The following is a 16,302-nucleotide window of genomic DNA, read 5'->3' as shown; positions in this document are numbered from 1 at the left end:
GAAGGTCAAAAATCACATGTCAACACCCGTGTGTTGAGACTCCGTTTATTTTGAATGAATTTGAAGCTGGAAATATTGAGGACGAAGGAGCCGTTTTCTCGGGGATTCAATCCGATTCAAGTATGGGGAACTGGGTCGAAAACCTGATCATGGGAATCGAAGGTGAAAATGCAGACAAGGTGTTTGACAATTGTACTGAAATAGCTAGGCAGCTTTTTCAAGAGATTTTAATTCCTGAAGGTGAGGTAGATGTGTTCGATGGAAGTCCCAAGAGAAATGATATTAACTTGACTACTGAATTTGCCAATAAGGAGTCGATTCTACTTTCGTTTAGTTGTGAAGACCATCTAGAGCCTATAGGGAAATTTAAGAGAAATGATGAACTCCTTGAAGATACCTTTTTAGGAGACAATTTTGGAGTTGTTCCACCAGATTCTAATGAAGGGTCCACTGTTTTTTATGGAATTGACGATTACCTTGTAGATGACAATGATTCTGCTTTTGAAGATAATGAGGTTGTAGTAAAAGACGATGAATGTCCTCAACATGGGGAAGCTGGATTAAATTGGCTTCAATTAGTAAGTAATAATGGTGGCCCTGTAAGTTTGCTTATGGCTGTTTTGGAACCAAATCGCTATGAGGAACTCACCAGTGGACTTGGTCTGGATTTGGAATCGAAGCCTATTGTGGATAGCAACAAAGGGTTGGCATACATTGGTGTTATTGACCGGGGTGTTATTGAGAGGTTTGAGAAAGAAGCTGCTGAGATGAACAAGAGGCCATTCTGGTATGCCTGGGTGCTTAACAAGCTCAAGGCAGAGCGAGAACGTGGTATTACCATTGATATTGCTCTGTGGACATTCGAGACCACTAAATACGACTGTACTGTGATTGATACCCCTCGACACAGGAACTTGATCAAGAACATAATTGCTGGTACCTCCGGAGCCGACTGTGTCGTCCTTATCATTGACTCCACCACTGGTGGTTTTGAGGGTGGTATTTCCAAGGATGGTCATACATGTGAGCTTACATTGCTTGCTTTTACACTTGGTGTCAAGGAAATGATCTGCTGCTGCTGCAACAAGATGGATGCTACCACCCCTAACTACTTGAAGCCTAAAGGTATTTACAGGGTGCAGGGTGAACTTGGAAAAATTGTTCATTGTCTTGGTGTCCAGCTTCCAAATGGAGTTTTATTTGTTGTTTTTCATAAAACTAGAGCTCCAAAAGTGACAGACCATTTTGAAGAGATGAGGAACATAAAGGCAACTCAGGGTATTGACCAATACGTCAAGGGGATTCATCATAACTTTGGCATAAATGCTTGGATTTTGCTGGATACTGGGCAGGGAACAAATGTGAAGAAAATGTCACCTGATTTTCTTGGCATGGTGGTGCAAAGCTTTAAGTCATTGCCTGTGCTTGCTCTTCTTTGGAAACCTAAAAATGAAGGCATTACAAACCTTCTATCCCCAGGAGGATCAATTGAAATTCTACATGTTTTAGATGCTCCAAAACTTGGTCTTCCTTTTATGTATTCAAAATACTTGATCGTGACCTTGCAGTACTTAATATCTCACTTGGAATTTCATCAATCTCTCGTTAATAGAAGCATTATTAGTGTCTTCTATGCCCTTGGCATTCAATCACACTCTCTTGAAGATATTTCGCTCGCTTATGGCAAAATGGAGGTTTCTTCTGCAACAGTTACTTTGGTTGAGATAGAGGAGAAAGATTTATTCCACACACACAATGTTGCATGTACTCAGTTGAATTGGTGCAAAAAACTGATGGAAAGTCGGAATTTGTTGGCTAATGTTTTGAGTTCATGGTTATGGAAAAGAAACATTCTTGTAGTAAGTCTTGCACTAGAAGGGCTTGTTGTTTCTGGTGTGGAAGTGTGTCAGCTCGAAGTCCACCAGCAGGAGCAGTATGTTGCTGTTGTTCGTGATGGATTGAAGGCATGGGAGATACTGAAGGAAATGCCTCATCAAATAAACCTTGTGTTGACTGTGGCCGAGCTACCATTATTATTCAAATTTGGACTTACTTTACTTGTGGAGCATAGCATTTTGGAGGTATGTGATTTTGATGGTTCTGTGGAAATGGTGCTCTATGTAGTATTTTATATACAGGAGATGTTGTTACAATTGATATGCAATCAGGTGTCTATTGGGATATGTACAACAAAGAAGGATCTACTTTGGAAGTACTACCAGTTAACTTCAAGTTTTGTGAAGTCATTGAAGGCTCATAAACCTGCCAAGTTGGAATGCATCAAAGACCTTTATGGAGTGATTTCCTTTTATTATGCTTTCAGGGTCCTATTAGATAAGCTATTTTGCCTATTTGAGCCTTTTCAAAGCAACTGGGAGACTGATGAATTAAATGAGTTAAGTAGTACTCAATTAGCTTATGCATCCACAACTGGAGGAAACACTTTGTGTAGTAGTATTATTCCCAACCGTGAGGATAATGGTACTTTTTCAGTGAAAGTTGATCTTCCTCGCGAAGAAGGCATCATAATCCAAATGTGTTTGGTTTTACAAGCAGTTCATGAAGTTGGTCTATATATTGTTGGAGACATTTTCAGGATGCTTATGCCTCAAGAGCCAGGAAGTTACTACAAAGCCAAGGGAGGCAACTGGCCAGTGCATTCGAGTGCTTTACTCTGCATTTTCCAACCTTGAGGACAAGGTTGTTATAAGGGGGATGGAATGTAACGAATGGAAATGAAGAAAATAGGCCCTAGTTTAGAATAATTACACTTGAGTCCCAAAAATAGTTGTTGCGTTGATGTTTTACCCCGAAGTTAGCTTTTTGCACTTTTTTCCATGTTCTTTAAATACCTGTTATGATTATTTTCAAAGACATGTTGAATGAAAATTGAGTCTTTTCCTTTCTCTGCATTTCATTTCTTCTTTTTAGTTCTTGTTTTCCATTTCCATGACGATTCCAACCTGGGAATCGTTACAAAAATCGCAGGCAAAGTTATGAGGATGGGTTGATTCTGAAGAAAATCGCAGGCACGGTGTATTCTAAGTAAAATACACTGTTCAAAAGTAAAATACACTGAAGAAAATCACAGGCACAATGTATTCTTCAGCTGTTCTTTCAGTGAATAAAAGCAGTGGGAGTATTTTGTTGATTAATGAAGAAGAAGAAGAAGCGAAGAACTTGATTAATGAAGAAGAAGCGGTGGGAGTATTTTGTTGTTGTTGAGGCGGAAGTTTCTAGGGCGAAAAAGATTGGGGAAAAATTGGAGGGAGTGTGAAATAAATTACCCGCTATTATTTTAGGGTTGCAGATGTTTTAGACCCCCGTAAATTGTATAATTTTGTGGGGGCTAATATATGGCCGCAAAATTATGCAAATTACGGAGGTTACTTATACCCTCCGCAAATAAACCTCCGCAATTTACCCGTTTTTTTGTAATACGAACCGATTTTTAGGTTTCTTTTAATAAAACCACAAGTTCTTATATAAATCTATAGTCGTATCGATAATTAGTGTAGGTTTTTTATTTTATGAAACAAACCAAAAAAGTACCGAACCGTACCTAATAAATTCACATGTGAAAAAGATATTTATATATTAAGTTCAAAATAATAAATCATTAAATTTTTCCTTGGGCTTGAAATTATGAAAATGGTTACAAGCCAACAAGTAATTAAAATCAAAATCATAATTCCCAAACCTATTATGCTACTCCTAGTGAAACTAAGTTATTTCCGGCATATTCACTAGTAAGACACAAAGTATTCTAGAGATTATGAGTAGCAAACTACTATATATTGAATATGTTTCCTTTTGTATGATTTGGATTTATCTTTTTGTAAATCTTCTATAGACTTTATTTTTGAGTCACAGCTGGGTTAATTTCTTTTTACTCGTGTGATTTTATCTTTTTTTTTTTTTTTAGTCTTTGCTTAGTTTCTTTTATGTTATTGTAGAGTAGTTGATGGATCTATACTCAGGTCATATTTCATGTTTTCTTAATTCATCACCATTTAAACAGTAAAACTGTCTAGAGAGTTTTTCTAAGTCCTATAAAAGTATGTATGTTATTGTATTCTACTTTTACTAGTGACTTTTACATGACATTTAAAAAAATACGGAAAATTAAACGAACCGTACTAATACCGAAGAGAAACCGACATGATTGGGACGGTTTCGAAAAGTCTAATTTTGGTTATACATAATAGAGTAACCGAAAAATTGGTATGGTATAAAATTTTATAAAATAACCGGCCGAACAGAACTGTCACGACCCAAAATCCACTAAGGGTCGTGGTGGCGTCGGACACCGCTATCAGGCAAGCCAACTAAATAATCAATTAAATTCTCCTTTTAATACCTTCGAAATCTAGGATTATTCCTTCCAGTTTTTCATAAATAAAAAGGTCACTACTTCAATTCAAATTAAATAATAAACAATTAGTACAAATCTTCCGAAAACCATCCCAGAACCCGGTGTCACAAGTGCATGAGCATCTACTGACAAGGAAAATAAAATACAACATCTGTCCGAAATACAGTGGACAGGGAATAAATACAATATGCTGAAAGGAACTACACTAGCTGCGGGTCGCCTCGAATAATGCAGCTCACCTAGTCCCAGAATCATCCGCGCTGCAACGCCCAGTAGGCCACTAGAGTTACTTATACCTGTGCAATAAAAATGCACAAAAGTGTAGTATGAGTACGTAATAAACGTGTACTCAGCAAGTATCCCGTCTAATCTCGAAGAAGTAGAGACGAGATGGTCAACTTTGACACTTACTAGAGGTCAATTGACAATATACTAAAAATGTGAGGAAATCATGGATTTATATAACAGTTCTAACTCACAAAGCTGGAAAACAGGCAATACATCTTCAACAAATAATAAAGGATTTTCAAGGTTTACTTTTCTTTATTTTATCAATTTATCTCAAGCCATGAAAGGCAGCATCAACGTATAAAACTCTCAGGCAACGATATATAAATCATGCGCAAATAATGCCGAGGCGACGGCCCGCTCCAATAGAAATGAAATGTGCACTTGCCGAGGGTAGACGACGCGCCTATAGATGCATCTATTTAATCTGCCGAGGCATTCGGCCCGTTCCAAAATGAACACATAGAGACATTCAGTCAAGAAGCCAACATGGGGCAATTATTCAAGGAAGAACAAATTCTCTTTTAACAAATTAAGAAAATGAGGTTTAGATCTTGTTAGAAATTCATTTACTATTTTGATGTGGTTTAAGCAATTCAACTATCCATAAGATTACAAATATTCAAAGTATAGCATGCTTTTGGGTCCTAGACTACCCGGATAATAGCATAATAGTAGCTACGCACGGACTCTCGTCACCTCGTGCGCACGTAGCCCCCACAAATAGGAGCACATAACCAATTAACTCACCTATGGGGACAATTCTCTCTTACAAGGTTAGAAAGGAGACTCACCTCACTCCGAAGATCCAAACCGGCATTCCACGCCCTTCCGAAGACTCTAACTGATGCACCACGCTCCAAAACTAGCCAACGGTTACGCAAATCTATTAATATATGCTCAATTATTCATTACAATCTAATTTATAGCAATTCCTAACTCCGATCGAAAAGTTGACAAAAATGCCCTCAGGCCCACGTGCCCGGATTCCAAAATTTTTCGAAGATAAAGATTACCCATGACCTTAGGAACTCAAATATATAATTTTCTCTAAATTTCATACCCAAAATCGTGGTCAAATTCCAAGAACAATAATTTTCTAGGTCTTCCCTCAAACCCCAAGTTTTTCTACAATTTTCATGCTCAAATCCATATATAATTGATGTATTTAACTCAAAATAGGTGGGGATAACTTACCTTATCACTAATGATGAAGATCCTCTCTTGAAAACCCTCCAAGAATCGCCCAAGTCAAGAAAATATGAGAGGAAATAGCCAAAATCCGATTTTTAAAACACCCTCACTGCCTCAGCAATTTCCGCTTCTGCGGAAATATTTCTGCTTCCGCGGTCCCGCTTTTGCGGACAAAATGCCGCTTCTGCGGACACTGGCTCCAGCCCAATTTTCGCTTCTGCGGACGGTCCACCGCTTTTGCGGTTCCGCTTTTGCGGATCTAGGTCCGCTTCTGCGATCCTGAGCTGCTTCACATCCAACCGCTTCTGCGGTTTCTTCCTCGCTTCTGCGGGGCCGCTTCTGCGGTCCCAATTCCGCAGAAGCGGAAATACCAGAAGCAACAGCTCCAGCCCTTCTTTAAACTCCGAATTCGATCCGTTAGCCACCCGGAATCCACCCGAGGCCCCCGGGACCTCAACCAAACCTACCAACCAGTCGCAAAACACATTACGGACTTGCTCGAGGCCTCAAATCATATCAAATAACGTTAAAACCATGAATTACACCCTGATTCAAGCTTTATGAACTTCAAAATTTCAAACTTCTACTTCCGATGTTTAAACCTATCAAATCACGTCCGATTGACCTCAAATTTTGCACACAAGTCATATTTAACATTACGGACCTACTCCAGCTTTCGGAATTGGATTCCGACCCCGATATCAAAAAGTCCACCTCCGGTCAAACTTCTCAAAAACCTTCAAATTTCTATCTTTAGCCAAATGGCTCCAAAATGACCTACGGACCTCCGAATTAACTTCCGATCGTGCCCCCAACTCCAGAATCACCATACGGAGCTATTCACAGTCTCGGAATCCCAAACGGACATCGATAACACTGAAATGCACTTCAAGCCAAACTTATGAAATTTTTTCTAAAATGCTAACTTCCACAATAGGCGCCAAAATGCTCCCGGGTTATCCAAAACCCGAACCGGGCATACGCCCAAGTTCGAAATCATCATACGAACCTGCTGGAACCTTCAGATCCCGATTCCGAGGTCGTTTGCTCAAAATTTCCATCCTAGTTCATTCTTTCACCTTAAGCTTCTGAAATAAGAATCCTCTTTCCAATTCGACTCTGAACTTCCTGGAACTTAATTCCGACCACGCGTACAAGTCATAATACCTGAAATGAAGCTGTTCATGGCCTCCGACTGCTGAACGGAGCGCTAGGACTCAAAACGACCGATCGGGTCGTTACAAGAACTATTGACACCCCTAGTCCAGCGGATACCGAATATCGAACCGTTACACCCAAAAAAAAATTAAATTGGCAGACTCTCTTTGGTATTCACTTGTTGCAATTGGTTCTGTACCCTGGCATAATATAACACTACCAAAAAATAGGAATTAGTTTGGTAGCTAAACAGAAAATTCGTCGCTAATTTTATTTAGCGAAGGATTAATGATATGATTATCAAGAAATTCTGTTAGCTACGAGCGATTTAGCAACGAAATTCGTAGCTAATTTTAGTATTTTTGGAGTGTAATGTATACTTCCAGAGTTCCATTTCCAGTTGTAATTGCTAGAGAAATTTGTTACAGTTTATTAGATTAGATTTTTTTAACTATATAAAAGGTGAAGGTTTTGGTACGACCAATGGCATTTCTGTTAATATGACCTACAATGAGGGCATACTATGGGTTTATCTTTCCAAAAATCTTTACGTGTCATTGATTAGAGACCCATGTCGCCACGCGGGTGAAAATTGGGTACATTTTTATCTCTCTCGGTCGTCTCCTTCCTCTTCTCTATGTCTGCTTTCTGGTGAGCTCTTCTTCACTCTACTCTCTCATAGTCTCATTTTTGTTCAGTTTGTTTCAATTTTTTTGGTTTCTTTCTGCCTATCACTTCTGAATTCTTCTGAAAGTTTGTCCATTTTTCCTTCAATTTTGGTTTTTCAACTTTTTTGTATAGTTTTTCGCCAGATCTTTTATATACAAGTCTGTAAGTCTATCTGATTCGCAGTGACGGAGCCAGGATCTCTACGAAGGGGTTCAAAAAAAAATTTTGTGGCTAGTGAGAATTGAACCTATAACCTTATAAAAGTTTTGAACCTCTTGACCACTAAACTACACTTCAAGGTTGTGTCAAGGTGTTCAAAACTTAATATATAGAGATAAAAACCAGATTTTGCCTTATATGCATAGTGAAATTTTTCGAAGGGGGTTCGATTGACCCCTTGCGCCCCCTAAATCCGCCCCTGCTGATCCGCACATGCATGGTTGAAAATAGTTGACTGGTGCATGTAACTGTATTATTTTGGATTACTGATTATCGATGTCTGTTTTACTTTTGCTTCTAATAAATTATTGAAAATCAAGTATATGAAAATCTGTAATTTTGAACTTGCTGTTGAAAGATTGGGTCTTTACAAAAAAAATTAGTTATTGACAGTATCGCTTATATTTATAGACATACTTTCATGGTGTTATTTTTTTTGTAATTATTATATACTACAGTTTGAGAAAATTTCCATTTTAATTGTTTTTTCTCTTCTTCTACTTTATTCTTTTTTTTCATTCTACACAATGTGATGGCATTCTAAACTATAAAGACCAATGAACCAAAGCTGTTCGGTGATATGCCTGAAACAACTTAACTATTTGGTAAGAACTTCATTTGTTTCTCTTTTGCTATTACTGAGTAAATTAGGGTTGCCTTCAATGGTGTAAAGTTGTGCATTCTTGTGAATTGGGGAAAAATTTTCATAATTTTTTCTTGAGTCTTTTATTGTAATTCTAATTGGAATAGAGTTCTGTTAAAAATAAGTTCTAATTTTTTCGCGTCATCTAATTAGTTAGGTTATGAGTCTTTGTTTGTTAATAATGGACTTTGTTGTTTACGTACTTTCACCGTTTTCCTAAATATCACATTTATATTTCTGCCTTACATATTCGTAAATCAACCATTGGTGCTCTAGACTTGGAAAGAATGTAAACTATACTACAAGCTGCAGACATGCTTTCGCATGTAAGGTAATACCCTCATTCTTACCTTCTTTGTTTCCAAAAGCCATATTCTATCTTACTTATTCAATAAATCATGTAGCAAAAAAAGGATGTAGGCTTAGAGAGTTGCATTATGGAATGCTATATGTGATTGTTTTTTCTCTGAAATTCATATGATGTGCTTTATAGTCCAACAAAGCAAGTAAAATTTTATTGTATAAGTGAAGATCTGCGAAATTGGATGTAGCTATGTACAACATAGAGGCTAGGTGTGCTACCTCTTAGGACTTTGTATTCTCAAGTGGCCATTACTCTTTCAAGATAAAGCATCCATACATGGTAAGATTTGAAGTTTTAAAGTTTGATTGCTTTAACAGCTTACTGCCATGTTTATTAATGAGATAAATTGGTAATTGGTTATGCTGTATACTGCAAAAGGACTCTGGGACATTAGAATTGGTGTAAATTAAAAAATGGAATGGTTGTTGCTCAGTATTGACTTAAAGCCTTAAGTTTGTTCTCGATATGAGCCTACAGAATGCTGCCAGATAACAAAGTAGCACATTTGGAGTGCCGAAAATTGTTTCCATTGCTTTTGTGGATTTGCTTATTCTTGGCAAATTTCACCTAGCTATCAATAAAAGCATCTGTACAGGAAGAATTAATAGTTTTTTCTATTAAGACAAGCGTTAATTTCCTTTGGATAACTGATAATGTTTAAGAACTTACGAAGAATTGGCATATCCCTTTGGTTTATTAGAGGGCCAAAACATAGCATTTTTTCTAAGATCTTAAATTAGTTGATGGATGAACAAAGGTCTTTCTGGCTCATGTCTGTTGAATATGCTTGATACAGCTGATATGAAATATGATAATTTGGCTCCAAGTTGATCATTTTAGAGGTAACTTATAGACCATATTTTCTTATCTTAATACTTTCCGCATGACTTCACGCAATGTTAAATTAGCTGTCATATTTTTATTGGTGTGAAAGTGTTTCTTTATTTTTTGAGAAATAATGTTGATGTTAAACAAATTTAGAAGTGAACAACAACCTATAAACGGGGCTACTCACTGAGGCATCTCTATACTGAAATAGCAAGAAGATTATAATTTTTGCATAAGATGACTAAGCCTCCTATATATAATGGGGTTCTCAATTTTGCTGTTATACTCCTCATAGAGAACTATGAATCCAACATGGTTGGGTTGTTCACAAAAAAGTGTGACACTGATACTCTATATAATTTTTTTAATGCATCATCTGGTCTGTTGATTTTATATCTTGAAATTCTTTTACGCCTAAAATAATCAAGAAGCTGGAGATTTCATCTTTATGCAAGAACTCGAAGGCAAGGTTCTTTTGCATCTGCTTGATGCCCTTAATGAATTTTATTACTTCAAAAAAATAAAAAAGGACTTCAAACAAGGAAATATATTTTGGATGAACTCGACAACACTGTCAGAAAATATCAAATATGTATAATACCAATTTCAGTTTCCTCCATTCTATGTTTTAGCTCAGATCTTTTTCTGATATGAAACATACTTGCATATAGCTTCGGGGTTTTGAAATGTGATGCACAATTCATATTGAGTCAAAATCTCTATGACATTGCGAGAGATTTGATCATGCCTGCGCTCAAACTGGCATAGCTGCTTGACCATTATAAGGTATTTTAAGTCAAAAATATTTCCTTTTTTGGTAACAATGATTGTTATACTTTCTGTCTTTACTATTTAATAGCATCTACTATCTTATAATTTTCAAGTCAAAGAGGTAAGAACCAAATCGGAAGGACACCTTTAAAAAGTTAGCTTTCTGTACTAGAACTTGTGAGATTGACAAAGAGAACATTGGTTTTGAGAATTTATTGATGGGGTAAGTGATAGAGAAGAAAAATTAGAAGGAAGATAATGATTTTTCTACAACTGAGTGCTCTTCTGTGGAAGAAGGTGAACACACTGCCATTATTTTATCTCATTATTATAGAAGCATTGTCACACTGATAATGTATAAAAGTAATTACAATTAACATGTGTGTTCACTGAACTTAGACTGACATTTTCTATTACTCTTCTATAAGCCGAGTTACTGAGTATTATATTTCATGGTTTAGCAACTGTTGTATTAGGACTTGGTTGACATGTTTCATAAATTGCTAATAAAATATATTGGACGTTTTCTTGGATGATTTTCTAACTCTCCATCCCCTTCAAAACACTATGATGTATATACACAGGGGTGGATTAGGGGGGCGAAAGGATGTTCACCCGAATCCCCTTCGTCGAAAAATTACATTGTATATATGAGTCAAAATCTATTTTTTACCTCTATATATTATGTTTTGAATCCTCTTGCCCAAAAGTGTATAGCTTAGTGATCAAGGGGGTTCAAAACCTTTGTAAGGTCATTGGTTCCATTCCCACTAGCTACAACCATTTTAACTTTTTTCTTTTTTGAACTCCTTTAGCATTAATCCTGCCACCGCCACTGCCACTGTATATACATTGATGGGTATATTTCTAAACCTTCCTTTGTCTCTCTTTAAAGGGTACAACATATTGGTCCATTAGTCGTACGAGGGACTACAGATAAATCTATGAAACAGAGATTTATAGATAAATTGTGATTACGGCTCTGAAATTAAAGTGTGATCCTCTGCTTATCCACGTTACCAAGAGAAATGTTTTCCATTTATGGCTTATTTGTTGCATTTTAGTATTCAATAATTTTGTATCAATGCTTCCATGTTAATGTACTCTACATGTTTCATGAATTTAAAGCTTAATTTTGATGGGTAGAGCCTTTTTGACGAAACCTTTTCCTTCAGAATACTAACTAGAAGTTCAATTTGTGTAGAACCACTCCATCCTAATATTTGTTGGTGAAGATGACATATTTATGAACGTGTATTTGCATGAAACAAACAAAGAATTATAACTATGCAAGTTTTCTTAAGTTCATTATTGCAACTATCAATATGTTGCTGACACTCCTTTCTGCCATTGACTTTCTCCGAATTGGTGCTTCCAGTACTAAAAAAATAGTGCTAGTAATTTTTGCTATATTTTAGAGTAGCTCTTCTTTCGATTAAACATGGAACAAATATGGATGCTGAGGACAAGCAAGGGTGCAGTTGAACAAGCTTCGGATGAGCCCAACATCAAATCTAAGACGACGTTTTGGATGTAAAACCATCTGGTGTCATTAGCCACTCAATATATTCAAGGCAACTTATGTAAATGGTTGCTGTGAGGTGTGCTCAAATTTGTGATATTGGCTGCTCCTGGTGCTTGTTAAGTTAGTACTTGGTAATTTGTGTTTTTTAGACTGATAGGTTGGTTAGTGTTGGACTTATCTTTGAGATAAGTGCTATAATTTTTCTTTATGAAGAAGAGTTAATTAGCTCTTTAGCTTCCAAATTCAGCTTAGAGTGTGGATTGGAGTATTGATCGAGCAATTTGATCAAAACATTCTTTGATGGTATATTGGTATATCTGCAAAGATGATCCTTATTTCCTTTATAGCCCAAATGTCCTCAATGACTTTTGCAAGAGCAAAGTTTTAAAATTTTAGTGAGGTTCACTCGTCCCATCTTTACATTCTACCAAACTATACGACATAAACAAACAATAATGTGAGGCATACGCCCGTGCTTTTAGCAGGGGCACACACCATCTAGTAACTAAATAATAAGTGAAACTTTGTTGGACGATCAAGGGTAAAATCGTAATTTTGTACGTTAAACAAAACGCTCCTTCCACTTATTTTCAGCCTTCATGCCCGTTTCTTCGACAATTTTCTATGTGTTGCCTCCCAGTTCTGTTAAACAACAATGAAGGCCAAAAATAACAGATTTAGGTGAAGATCTGGGTCTACATCTCTAAACACCGCGAAATCGGATCCCTAACTCTGCCTTAAAGTTCTTGCTAAGGTATTTCGGTAATTAAATCACAAACTGGAGGGCTAATTGTTACCCATAGCAGTTCTATCTTACACTATCCTGGTTCACTGGGACCATTTATGGTTCCACGTGTAATGGCAGATATTTGGCTGCTTCTTTTAACATTTGTTAGCAAGTTTTACTGCTCATTTTCATTTCTCACTCTCTCTCGGTTCTTTCGCTCATCTCTGTTGTTCATTTTCTCTCTCTCTCCAGTGAATTCTTCTTGCTCTTCTTTTTTGTTCAGTTTGTTCTTTTCAACCTTCTGGTTCCTTTTCTTTATATTTTTATTTTTTATGTTATCTATTTTCGGTTTATTCACATGCATGTGCTCACTTAATTATTTTCTGTCAATTTCATGTTAATCGCTGGTAGTTAGGAGAACTCAATGAGAATGCAGAAAGCCTCTGTAAAGAGGAAGCCCCCCAAGATCTGTACAACACTTATGTTCTGCAAATGTTTTTCGTTTCCTTTCAACTTATTGGTGTTCTGTCTTAGAGTTTGCGAAATAAGCTACTTCACCATTTCTAGCATAAGGCAATTTTTTCTGGATTTAAAGACTTAATTAGGTCACAAGAAAATGATGTGCCAACTATGTATTAGGCGATTGTTGTTCAAGTAGTCTATCTCAAATTAACAGCTCAATTGAATTTGCATCTATTGGATTTTAGCTCCTATTTGTGTTTGATGAAACTTTTTAACTGATGTTGATATTCGACTTATGTGATCCTATAAGACCTAATTTGGGGGCTATAATCTGCACTACAGAAAACATCCCTGTCACGACCCAAAAACCGACCCGATCGTGATGACGCCTATCGTGGAACTAGGCCAGCCCCTTATTTCCAATTACTCCATTTCTCAATTTTAAAACTTAAGAAAAATCGCATTTTTAACAGAAATCCAATAAGATAAAAAATAGAAATCCAAAACCAGCGGAAAGAAATACAAGCCCGACCTCGGGTGTCACTAGTCATGAGTAAAAGTACTACAACTGTTCGAAATAGACAAGACTACATTGTCTGAGAATATCTAACAATTATGCTAAGAGGAAGATAGTGAAGGAGAAGGCGGAACTGCGGTCGCCAAGCAGCTACCTCGCAATCTCCAAAGAACAGTCCACAACGATATGATCAATAGCCACTACCGTGACCCGAAATACTTGGATCTGCACACAAGGTGCAAGGGGTAACGTGAGTACACTAACTCAATAAGTAACAAGTCCAACCTATGGACTGACAGGTAGTGACGGACCAAACCTCAACAAGTAATAACATATAACTGAACAGGAAAGTAGACATGCTTACAGTTCAAGTAAAGCTCGACAGTATTTAAATGCAACTAAACAGTACGAAGTTCAAAACTTAGAGATTTTAATCAATGTTCCATGAACCTCCACTCACAAGTGCACAACCACTCGGTACTGTATATGGCCATTCTGCCTAGGGAAGATCCATCCCGGAATATATATCACTGACCGCAGTCATCCAGTACCGAGGACACAGGCCAATCCAGCCTCACGGAGAAGATCCATCTCTCGGTATAATACTTCGGACAAGATCCATGTCTAGGGAAGATCCATCGCTCAATATCATCAACTGCGCTCACTGGGGGTGTAAAGACTCCGGAGGGGCTTTTCTCGTTAGCCCAAGCGCTATAACAAAGCCAACGGAGGCTTGTTCAATATTTCGCTGCGGCGTGCAGTCCGATCCCATACTGCCACTCAATATAAGGCTCTCGGCCTCACTCAGTCATAACTCACCAGTCTCACACACACGGGCTCAAAATGTCATGACACTAGCCCGGACAATAATATGATGTGTCAAATAGCAATAACCGAGAATGAGACATGATATAATATTGCATGAATAGGACTGAGTACAGAATATCAACAAAACAAATGATATGACAGCAAGAAATGACCTCTTGGGTCTCAATAATATTGGCGTGAAGCCTTAACATGATAATCAGCATGATTCACAGCTCATCAACTAAATCACATAATTATAATACAGATATCGGTAAGAAAGAACCACTAAGCGGTGCTCTAGAATGATCCAGGCCGCGTTTCTCATGGTGCACGCCCACACGCCCGTCACTTGGCATTGCGTCACCTTTATAATAATCATAGAACACATAGTTCAGAGTTTCGAACCCTCAGAACCAAGATTGGAAGCGTTACTTACCTTAAGCTAAGCAAAACTCTAGCTCGCGACGCCCTTTCCTCTCGATTCGGCCTCCAAATGCCTCGAATCTAACAAAAATTAGTTTATAAACATCAATATACGTTAAAGGAGTGAAACTCATACGAAATTAATCAAATTATATCACAAATCCTGAAATTGACCAAACCCGACCATCGGGCCCACATCTCGGAATCCAGTAAAAATACATCAATAGAATCTTTATCCTCCCACGAGCTCATACATACCAAATATACCTAAATCCAACTACAAATGACCCCTCAAATCCCTAAATTTAGGCCTCCAATTCCCAAGCCCTAAACCCCCAATTTTTGCTACTAAATTCCATAGATTTCAAGTTTAATCAGTCAAAAATCACCATAGAAACAAGTTTAGGGTCCAGAAACCTTACCTCCACGAAACCTTCTTGAATTCCCTCTTCAATTTGCTTTCCCAAGCTCTATCCCGTATGAAAAGTGATGAAAAATAAATCAAAATCGCGAAGGCCTCAATTTATATGTTCTGCCCCAGCAAAACCGCATATGCAGTCAAAATTCTCGCACCTGCGGACCCGCACCTGCGGTCCCAGGTGCGCATCTGTGGAATCCACTTAACCGTTCCAGGACCGCACCTGCGATCAAAATCTCGCACCTGCGCCATTGCAGGTGCGCCTAAAATTCCGCATCTGTGGCTCCAGTCATTCATTCCCTAGGCCGCATCTGCGTTCCCTTCTTCGCTTCTGCGGGACCGCAGGCGGTTATGACAGGAGCTTCAGCACTTCAGCTGCTAATTCCAACTCTAAACCTCCCGTCGACCACCCGAAATCACCCCGAGGTCCCCGGGACCTCAACCAGAAGCACGAGCAAGTCATATACCACCTTCCAAACTTAAACCAATCTTCGAAACACCTAAAACAACATCGAAAACATCAAATCAACCACGGATTCAAGCCTAAGAACTCCAAAAACTTCCGAATTCTGCTTTCGATCAAAGAGTCTATCAAACCTCGTCCGAATGACCTGAAATTTTGCGCACACATCCCATATGATACAACAGACCTACTGCAACTCCCGGAATTTCATTCCGACCCCGATATCAAAATGTCCACTCTCAACCGGAAAACGCCAAAAATCCATTTTCGCCAATTCAAGCCTAAATCTACTCCGGAACTCCAAAATACATTCCGATCACGCTCCTAAGTCGCAAATAACCTCCCGAAGCTATCCGAATAATAAAAACCAAATTCCGAGATCGTACGCTCACAAGTCAACTTCCGGTTGACTTTTCCAACTAAAGGACCAACTTAAGAGACTAAGTGTCTC

At 37.9% G+C, this 16,302-nt stretch overlaps 1 protein-coding gene and 1 long non-coding RNA gene across 6 annotated transcripts; both read left to right on the top strand.

Moving 5' to 3' along the window:
• LOC109231258 lies at positions 1-2,905 on the top strand. Its single transcript, XM_019396860.1, has one exon. It carries the CDS (start codon positions 123-125, stop codon positions 2,691-2,693), a length of 2,571 nt encoding a protein of 856 aa, XP_019252405.1. The 5' UTR covers positions 1-122; the 3' UTR covers positions 2,694-2,905.
• Positions 7,579-12,380, top strand: LOC109231257. Of its 5 annotated transcripts, none has more exons than XR_002068783.1 (3): positions 7,579-7,666; positions 8,823-8,877; positions 9,098-12,380. It is a non-coding gene; the product is annotated as an uncharacterized LOC109231257 (long non-coding RNA). The 5 variants fall into 5 exon arrangements; XR_002068784.1 differs by lacking the exon at positions 7,579-7,666 and adding an exon at positions 7,673-8,508; XR_002068781.1 differs by having other exon boundaries at positions 8,823-12,380.

The sequence above is a fragment of the Nicotiana attenuata genome, chromosome 8 (genome assembly GCF_001879085.1).
Source record: "Nicotiana attenuata strain UT chromosome 8, NIATTr2, whole genome shotgun sequence".
Lineage (NCBI taxonomy): Eukaryota > Viridiplantae > Streptophyta > Magnoliopsida > Solanales > Solanaceae > Nicotiana > Nicotiana attenuata.
This window is presented reverse-complemented; position numbering and strand designations above follow the sequence as displayed.